This window comes from Austrofundulus limnaeus, unplaced genomic scaffold, assembly GCF_001266775.1.
Source record: "Austrofundulus limnaeus strain Quisiro unplaced genomic scaffold, Austrofundulus_limnaeus-1.0 Scaffold187, whole genome shotgun sequence".
Classification (NCBI taxonomy): domain Eukaryota; kingdom Metazoa; phylum Chordata; class Actinopteri; order Cyprinodontiformes; family Rivulidae; genus Austrofundulus; species Austrofundulus limnaeus.
Window position 1 is genome coordinate 788,991 of NW_013952589.1, and position 9,892 is coordinate 798,882.

Sequence of the window (9,892 nt, forward strand, 5' to 3'; positions counted from 1 at the left end):
GTTCAAGGGGTATGAATACTTTTGCAAACCACTGTATGTATTAGCTTGGTGCTAGCGCGACAAACAAGCTAAACTGAGGTCCTCCATCTATATTTTCAATTGCAGGCTGAGTCATTTCTACCTTCTTCTCTCTGTCAACGCTCTAATAGTCGATCATCAGATATTGTCCAAGATTAACCTTCAGGGTGGCTATAGCTCGCTAGCAGCCTCGCACCGAGGACCTATCAGTGTCATCATTTACCCAGAATGATTTGTGTGTAAATAAAATGGCTCCGTCCGTGTTAAAATATATTTTAAAAAATGTACAAAACTAAACAGCCTACAGTGTTTTTACAGTCTTTGTTTTACAGTTAAAATAGACGTTTATCAAATAAAGTCTAATGTTACAACTAATCGGGGGTCAAAGGAGAATCAGTTTTAGTTTTTGCGTTAGTTATTTCTGAGGACATGTGACTGTARTGAAACAAACAGATGCTGGTGTAAGTACGAAACATCTCTCACTCTGCAAAAAAGGTGAGAACCTGAAATGTCTGCGTAAAATTATAGTTATCACATATCTGAGAAGTTCACGTGATGCGTTTTAGATGCAGGAGGTCAGACGGACGCTGACCTGGAGTCGGAGCAGGAGAGAGACGGCCTGTTCACACTCCACCAGCGACGCGGTGCCATCAAACAGGCCAAAGTTCACCTYGTCAAATGTCACGAGTTCAGCGCCACGTTCTTCCCTCAACCGACCTTCTGCTCCGTCTGCAAGGAGTTCGTCTGGTATGACGTGACTAATTACTCTTTTTTCTCTCTCTCATTATCATACGAGTCATCTCATATGTTTCTGTCACCTCAGGGGCCTCAACAAGCAGGGCTACCAGTGCAGACGTGAGTCACTTTCTTTTCCATAAATACACCAAAAACACAAATTTCCTTGAGTCGAGCTCAGTTTTCTTTGTCTTATAGAGTGCAATGCTGCTATCCACAAAAAGTGCATAGACAAAGTCATCGCTAAATGCACTGGATCAGCCATAAACAGCAAAGAAACCATGGTGAGTGTCCATGTCGAGGTTTCGGTTCTAAAACTTAATAAAACTCCAGGTGTTGTTTCATTTAACACTTTTTTCTTTCTTGTTTTCTTCTCGCCTCACGTTTGAATTTATGGAGCTAAACTTAGAAGCTACTGCAGAATTCTGAAAATTGTAAAAACAAATAAATAAAAACATCTCTGCTGCCTGCTGTTGGGTGCACTGCGTTTGTTTATTCAGTTTTTTTYCCTTTTATCCGCCAAATGCTTCGAAACCTGTGCAGTTTTCTAAATAAACCTGCGTGAACAAATGGCACATTTATAACTATTTCTAAAAAATGTGCATTTTAATACTAATGTTTTATTATAACAGGTACACTGCAAAAAATGTCCACCTAACCAAGTTTTAAAATCTTATATCCAGCCAAAAAGTATTTTTGATCTTGTTTTGAAACTGATTTACTAAACAAGAACTGATTGTGTAAGAATAATCATCTTGTTTTCAGAATGTGTAAGATTATTTGTCTTGTTAGTCTAAAATTTGACTCAAATTAAGTCAAAAATTTCTGCCAATGGAGTAAGAAAAGATTCTTGAAATACTTGATTTGACTAAATTTTTACTTATTTCAAGAATCTTACCAAGTAAAATTTTCTTACTCCATTGGCAGAAATTTTTGACTGAATTTGAGTCAAAATTTTCAGACTAACAAGACAAGTAATCTTACACATTCTGAAAACAAGATGATTATTCTTACACAATCAGTTCTTGTTTAGTAAATCAGTCTCAAAACAAGATCAAAAAGACTTTTTGTGATATAAGGTTTTAAAACGTGGTTACGTGGACAGTTTTTGCAGTGTATATACTTATTTCTGAAGTTTCATAACTTACTTATATTTGCTTTTAACATTATTTCAAACCTAACATGACTTGATCTTTATTCCCATTTTTAACTGAATGTATGCAAATGYTCATGTAGTCAGAAATAATATAAGAGATCCATCAGTGGGCTGTATTTTATTTTTAGAAGTGAACAAAAAGTGCAGAGCAGAAAGTCAGTCTGTAGGCTCGAAACAAAGGATCCATTAAAGAGTTTTTAAAGTCATATTATAAACAGAAAAAAATGTTCATCAAGATCAGAGCTGCAAGTGGAAACATGCGGCTCGTGTTTCAGCTGTTTTGCCTTTTCACCTCTGAGGGGAYTTAAGGGGAGGACAAAGAAGCAAGAATGGATCAGGTTTGCTTTTATTTATAACAACCTAAATCTAAAGTCCTTATTTTGTAGGCCTGAAAAATTAGAACGACCTCTAAATGCTTGTTTTAGTTCAAGKTTAGCTTACAGTCTTTTAGAGCGCTGTTTTGATTCAGTAAGGTAAATCCATCCATCTGCTGGATTTCAATTATATTAAYACACGATTGATTTATTTGGACAGTTGGCCTCAAGCTGAACTTACTGTCACCCTGTGTGTTTCAGATCCACAAGGAGCGCTTCAAGATCGACATGCCCCACCGGTTTAAAGTCTACAACTACAAGAGCCCCACCTTCTGTCAGCACTGTGGCACGCTGCTGTGGGGGCTCGCCAGGCAGGGGCTCAAATGTGAGGGTGAGAGGTGGCACTTTTTATCCTTTAATTCCCTTTTTGAAAACGTTTATTCAGTGACATAAGGGAAAACCTGCAGGCGAGGACATAAAAAGGAGGAAATCTCATTCGGTTTTGCACAAATAATAAAATAAAAGTGTATGCCGCCTCTAAAGCTGTAATAAAAGCACTCATGTCTAATATTTAAACATTAGCAGTTATTAATAAAATATAATGGATATGATGAGTGCATTCGTTCAGTAAATACTTTAGCGCTAATGTTTTTTTTCTGACCACAGCATAAATGTAGGTCACAGATGTTAACCTGATTATATCCCTGCATGGAAATATGCAGCTCAGTGCAAATACTTTTTATTATTKCTGTGAATAATGAGACTGACTAAAATCTGTTTCAGACGGTCAGTGAGAAATATTTATGACTATTTACAGATAAAAAGATGTAAGTTTTCAGGTCATTGGTTGAGTCGGTTGCAGATTGATTATATCTTGACTCAGAGATTTGATGTCCTCAGATTAACTGATAATCCATACAGATCATTATGATTTATTGTTACAGACCGATTATTGATTGGACAATCGTGTTAAAAATGAAAAGATTTTAATAGTTCTGAATTTTTGGGTCAACTTTTATAAAATATTTTTTTGTTTTGGGGAGTTTTCACTTTAACATTTTTTCAGGTTTAGACATTGAAAGTTTTTTCAGATTTAAATATAAAATAAAGTGAAACGTGGTGGAGTTCTCACAATAAACACAAAAAGGCAACAATAGCATRCAAAGACACTGTTTAAACTATAAACAGCAGTGTATTTGTGATAAAACATGAAAATTAATTAGGGATGAAGAATTGAACAGAAAGTACATGTGAGCTGGAACTCACTGAGGGAGGGTGCAGTTGTTACRGATAAAAGTTCTGGATTTTAAACCTGTTTATGACCCATTAGTGTGAGATATTTACCCTCTGCTGGGAGCTGGTGGTAATTGTATTTCAGAAGAAGCCTCCTGGTACTCCAGTTTCCTCACACAGACCGGAAACAGGCAACTGACTCACTTTTTCACATTGTTTAGATTCTGATTGGAAAGTGTACCGTCATTAAATGTAAATAACACTTTATAAAAGTCTGACTCATTAAAAAACTTGTGTTAGACCTAAAGGAGCAACAGAAGTGTCTCTTTGCCAACGCATGACATGAATGCACAGATGTCAGTGTTTTTAATGCTTTATGTAACATAAGGAGCTTATTTTCCAAATCCATAAAGATAATTTCATCTCTGAAAGCTGAAACAGTCTAAATGATCACGTGGTTTCCACGTGGGCGTCATCACGGTTGACTCCACAGTGTTTCTGCACCCAGTTCCTCCTCCAGCTGAACCAGCAGCAGCAGCAGATATTTCTCCTTCTCTCACCAGAAACAAGCTCTGAATTCTTTTTGATCAAGGTCTTTTTATTAATAATTTTTAAAACATAAACCACAAAAAAGAACAGACTTACAAAAACACAAAACAAAACACACACACCCAAAATCCCTCCCATCCCTCCCCACCTATACTGGATCTACTACGAAGCTCTGAATTCTTTGCACAGTTTGGATGGATTGCTGCAGCTGCTGCAGCAGGTGTGAATAATTCCTGTGCGATAAATCAACCCTTTCTGGTAGCAACAACCTAAAAACATCCTGCAGCACAGGATTCCTTGTATAAAGAAATGCATTAATGCATTAATCTATTATTTGTCATTGTAAATATGCATGTCTGTTGGATGTTTTCAAATAGATTAATGTTTATGTTGTGTGTTTTTTTTGTTTTTGTTTTTTTTTTTTTGGTGCAGAATGCAGCATGAATGTTCACCACAAATGCCAGAAGAAAGTGGCCAACCTCTGTGGGGTCAACCAGAAACTGATGGCAGAAGCTCTGGCCGTCATTGAGATTCAACAGCAGGTCTGATAAAATCATTTTATATGTCCAGGCTGAGTTTATCACGTGTCATTTGTACCGTTTTCATAATGATAAAGGAGGAAAAAAATTGTTTTTAGAGCTAGAGTGGGAGAAAAATTAAAACAATTATCGGGGAAAATCTGCACTTTTATCTGAAGAGGCATGTTTTTTTAGCTGGCTGTAGGAGAAGTTGTTTTCTTCACACATGGTGAGACTTTAAACCAGTAGACTCACACTTCTGCACCAGACGTCTAGAAATGTCAAGATAACGCGCAGCTCCTTCCTCTGTCAGAAAACCAAAAGTATTATTTTWAATTCTGTTTTAGACAAAAAGCAGATGAGACGTGGCAGGAACACCTTGTGGGTGTTTTCTTCTTACGGTTTGCAAAAAAAATAGCCGCTTTTCATGACAAAGTGAGAGCTGACGTCAACATGTCAACCTGAACTGACAGCTGATGGATGTTTGATAACCAGCATACTTGAATTCAGTGTTCTAAGTGACTTTTTGTTACCAATTTAAATGTGAAATCTCCATAATGATTTATTTGTTAAGAGAATTTGTTACTGTCTCAGTTTAATGCTGGGTTTTATTTTTCCGTTTAAGGCCAAAAGTACGAAGGAGTCTGACATCATTGGGCGAGAAGGTCCAGTCGGCATCGGCCAGCCAGGCGTGGTCCGAGCTCCGTCCGGGTTAGTAACGGATTTACCTGTCTCATCGGCACCTGCAAGCAAAGGTACGCTGTTTCTAAAACTGTATTTTGTCTTTACACTGAAGGCTTTTTGCTGCTTTACGCTGACTGTTTGGCAATATGCAGCAGATTTGTCGGGGGTTCTGTGGGAGGGGCCGACAGAAGTCTGCAGGCTGAGCTCTGCCGCCGCTCCAGAAGAAGAACCTCTTTACGCCGTTCCAAAGAAGGACCATCAGTCCAAATTCAACATTGAGGATTTCACTCTGCACAAGATGCTCGGGAAAGGCAGCTTTGGGAAGGTACTGAACCAAATTCTTTTCAACCCTTCACAAGCATTCACACTACTGAGATCTTTTTATTTATTTATTTATTTATTTATTTATTTATTTATTTATCTATCACAATTTTTGGCATCTATCTTGTTCCCCAATTTTTGTGCTATTTTAAGAATTCATATATCAAAACGTTCAGCTCCTTCAGGACCTTCCAGCTATGACTTTTGTTAGTTCAGCTATTTATACTTTTTTTTTTTTTTACCTATTTCACGTTTTGGGCCACATTTTTCCCATTAATTATGGATATACATAGCTGTTTTCAACAACRTTAAAACTCATCAAAAAAAATTTTAAATCTTTACTGCACAAACATTCAATAACAAGTCTTATATCAAGTCAGGTAAGAAAAAATAAACAAGTTTTGGAAGTAAAAACTTATGATTTCGTAGCATTTATTAATGGTACCATCATGGTCTGTCCTGTGCAGAATGACAAAATGCAAAACTATTTCTTTATTAAAACCTCTAAAACTTTGCTCCAGTTAATTTTAGCAGCATGAATCTTTGCACAGGTAATGTCCACAAGTGGATTTATGGTTTCCAAGAGTTTTAGCCTACTTCTTTAGGGTTTTAAATGGGTTATATACTATCTAATGCAAAAATCATTCAGATAGGAGGGAAAAAATGTAAAAAAATTATGTTCCATCCTCAATATCTCTAGAACAACTGCAGCTGTTTTACTACCAACACTTCTGATAAAATCTCCCAATTATTAGCTTTATTTTTATACTAAGATCATTTAAGTAGAGTTTGTAAATGCTGAGATACACTCAGTTATATTTCAGCATGGCATTTTGAGCAAAAATATCAAGAAAACCCCTTGGGGCTTAAGAGATTAAAGCTAAGTTCACATGTTGATGCACATTTCAGCTGTTTTAGCTATTTAACAACAAATAGCAACTTTTTTACTTTCTTTTTTTCTGCTAATTTTGCTTTTCTACACCACTTTCACCATCTGGAAGCTCATTCTAACTTGTGTCTGCTACCTTTAGCTTCTTATTATGCTAATTTGTGCTTTTTTCCTGCTATTTTAGCTATTCTTCTGCTAGTTGCATATTAGGGTCTGGTGGTGCCGGTGCATGGCAGCCACACCTCTGTCAGTGAGCCCCAGGGCAGCTGTGGCTACATTGTAGCTTACCATCATCAGTGTGTGAATGTGCGAATGACTGTAGTGTAAAGGGGTTTGGGGTCCCCATGGGACTTGATAAACTGCTCCATAAGTTCAGTCCATTTACCATTTCTGCTTTTTTGTGTTTTGTGTTCGCGTTTCAAATGAACATGTATTGAACTTGAGCTTTCAGATAAATTTTCTGCAAGAAACATTTATATTAGCATTTTCGCAGGAAATGCAATTTCTCTAGGTTGCTATTATTTGTGTAAAAACAGAAACACTTATGGTGCGTTCACACCAAACGCGATTTCAGCATCAGGAGCATCAGGTTTACATACAAAGTCTATGGGGGACGCGCTTCAATCAGCGTCGGGAAGGGCTGCGGCGCCTCAAGCGTGATTAGAGCAGCGCGATTAGAGCAGCGCGATTTGAACGATCTGAGCGTTCGACGCGCTGAGGCTCAAATCGCTGAAGTTAGAAAATCTGAACTTTTRCAGCTCGACGCGTCGCGTCAACCAATCAGAGAGACTCCACTGTGTGACGTAGCGACATATTTCCCGACGGGACAGTTTACTGAATGATGTCCACTAACCTGAAACAGATGGAGAGGAGCTCTTYAGCTGAAATCGAGTGCCTGCAGTCGGTGTCCTGACAGGAGATATCCACACCAATGCGTGGCAGCGGCTCATCAGACTGGACTCGGGACAAAAATAGTCCTGAAAGCGAGCTGTGAGCCTCTCCTGCAGCTCCTGGGTGATGAAACTCAGAATGTCTCTGAATTATCTGGTGAATTAATTATGAATTAATTATCTGATGAACGTGACATGCTCTTGCTCTCTGTAAATAAAGCAAAGCCACTTCCTCTTCCGACATTAAACAGAGCCCGACAGAGGAGGGAGGGGCGGGGAGGCTGTTGCCGTGCAGCGCTTCAAGAGCTGACCTGCGTCTGACCTCAAAGTGCACAAGCTTCAAACTTCAGCGTTGGCTGCGATTTTGAAGCTGAAATCGCGTTCGGTGTGAACGCAGCATTCGTTTCTGTTAATTCTCTGCTGACGGCAACAACATCTGGATTGTTTGTTAGAAACTGTTGTGGATGATGTTCCCGCTGTGGATCCAGGTGTTTCTGGCCGAACTGAAGAAGAGCGGGAAGTTCTTCGCGGTGAAGGCTCTGAAGAAGGACGTGGTGCTGATGGACGATGACGTGGAGTGCACCATGGTGGAGAAGAGGGTTCTGTCTTTAGCCTGGGAGAATCCCTTCCTCACACACCTTTACTGCACTTTCCAGACGAAGGTGACGTCCAGGAACACGTGAAGTCTGACGATCTTTTAAACTTGCCTTAGGGAAAACGTAAAGAAACAAACGAGTCTGTTTGAATGTGTTTTTCCAGGAGAACCTGTTCTTTGTGATGGAGTATCTGAACGGAGGTGATCTCATGTTCCACATCCAAAGCTGCCACAAGTTTGACGTACACAGAGCCACGTATGTAAACTGGATGTGCAGAAAAACATGCAGATGTTTATGATTTGATCCATAACTCTCACACTTTAAGGAAGTATTCTTATTGATATAAAACTCTCTGTAATTGTTTTGTTCTGAGTGACTTTTTAAACTTCTGCATTTTTACTTCTCTTTAAATAACTTGTTCACAGACATTAGAAATTAGAAACTGTTTTCTTAATTTTKATTCCATTTTGCAGATTTTATGCAGCTGAAATCATCTGTGGGCTCCAGTTTTTACACTCTAAAGGAGTCATTTACAGGTGGGCGTCTGCTGAAGTCTGAAACAAACGATCATGTGAGGCAGGTGAGCTGAGTTTCTTTGCTTCTGCTCCTCTGCAGAGATCTGAAGCTGGATAATGTGCTGCTGGATTCAGATGGTCATATAAAGATTGCAGACTTTGGGATGTGCAAAGAGAACATGGAGGAGGAGTCGCGGACCTCCACCTTCTGCGGAACCCCCGACTACATCGCGCCTGAGGTGAACACACACTTATCATGTGCGATAGTCAAAAGGTGTTTTCTCTTGTTTCTGCTTTAACCCATTTAGATGTTTCTGTGTTTGTGGAGCAGATCCTGCTGGGTCAGAAGTACAACAGCTCAGTGGACTGGTGGTCGTTCGGAGTGCTGCTCTACGAGATGCTGATCGGTCAGTCGCCGTTCCACGGTCGCGATGAAGAGGAGCTCTTTCAGTCCATAAGAACAGACAACCCTGTTTACCCCAACTGGCTCACCAAAGCAGCTAAAGACATAATGATTAAGGTTAGGTGCTGTTTTAAAGAACTCACACTTAAAACCAATTATTTTAGAGGTTAGAACTTCAGTCTGTTTTCCTGGTGTTTGTATGATTGTTGGGTGAATAAAATCTTCTGTGTTTTTTCCCTCAGTTGTTTGTCAGAGAGCCTGAGGAGCGGCTCGGAGTGAAGGGAAACATCAGGCAGCACGCTTTCTTCACCAGCATGGACTGGAGCGCTCTGGAGCAGCGGCAGGTGATGCCACCCTTCAAACCCACTTTAGTAAGTAAAAAAAAGATGTTTATGTTGGTTATAAATGTCAACAACTGTTCCTGAGGAGAAAAAATCGACTTCTGAAAAATAAATATTTTAAGGGCTTTTAGATTTAGTTCGATCTTCTGCACAACCTCAATCTGCCACAGAGGCAGGATGCTGATTTTACAGAAAAACTGTGATTCATTTATTTACAGTTGAGTATTAGTCTTGCTAAAGTCAGGGCAAAATCCCAAACACAATGTAAATTTATCTTATTATTAATTCACTTGTCTATAAACCAAATAAAAATGAAACAGTTTTCTTATGTTCCTGGATCAACAAACAGGAGAAAAGAATCCTAAAATGAATGTCAGCTCACCCAAACAAACTCCTCACAAAACAGTTAAAGTAGTTGGCAGCAGTCATAACCGAAGTTTTCTTTTATGACACTTTTTGAAAAGAGAAAAAAAAAGACACTTCCCATTTAGGGCACACAAATGTTTTCTTTTGTTTGTTTTGTTTTGTTTGTTTTTTCTCTTTACTTCCAAACTAACACAGTTTTGTCGAATGAGATGAGACCACAATCATCAGAAACTTACAACCGTAAACAACGCAACTTTTCAGTATCCGACGCGTGTAAAAACAGAGCGCCACCTACTGGACTAATATAACAATTGAACGAGGTGGTATAGAGGTATAACTACAGTATATATACTGTATATATATG

The 9,892-nt window shown here is 38.8% G+C and overlaps 1 protein-coding gene across 2 annotated transcripts in view; it reads left to right on the forward strand.

Moving 5' to 3' along the window:
• The window catches only part of prkcq (protein kinase C, theta), a 44,402-nt gene that overhangs the window by 33,161 nt on the left and 1,349 nt on the right, over positions 1-9,892 (forward strand). Inside the window, exons 7-19 of one of the 2 annotated variants that reach the window (XM_014018234.1) lie at positions 585-765; positions 842-873; positions 952-1,037; positions 2,485-2,614; positions 4,438-4,547; positions 5,149-5,278; positions 5,360-5,532; positions 7,796-7,969; positions 8,067-8,158; positions 8,377-8,439; positions 8,519-8,657; positions 8,750-8,938; positions 9,064-9,192. In XM_014018234.1, the coding sequence (XP_013873688.1) occupies positions 585-765; positions 842-873; positions 952-1,037; positions 2,485-2,614; positions 4,438-4,547; positions 5,149-5,278; positions 5,360-5,532; positions 7,796-7,969; positions 8,067-8,158; positions 8,377-8,439; positions 8,519-8,657; positions 8,750-8,938; positions 9,064-9,192 (1,628 nt within the window). The remainder of the gene's footprint in view (positions 1-584; positions 766-841; positions 874-951; positions 1,038-2,484; positions 2,615-4,437; positions 4,548-5,148; positions 5,279-5,359; positions 5,533-7,795; positions 7,970-8,066; positions 8,159-8,376; positions 8,440-8,518; positions 8,658-8,749; positions 8,939-9,063; positions 9,193-9,892) is intronic. The other variant, XM_014018235.1, reaches the window with a different exon arrangement.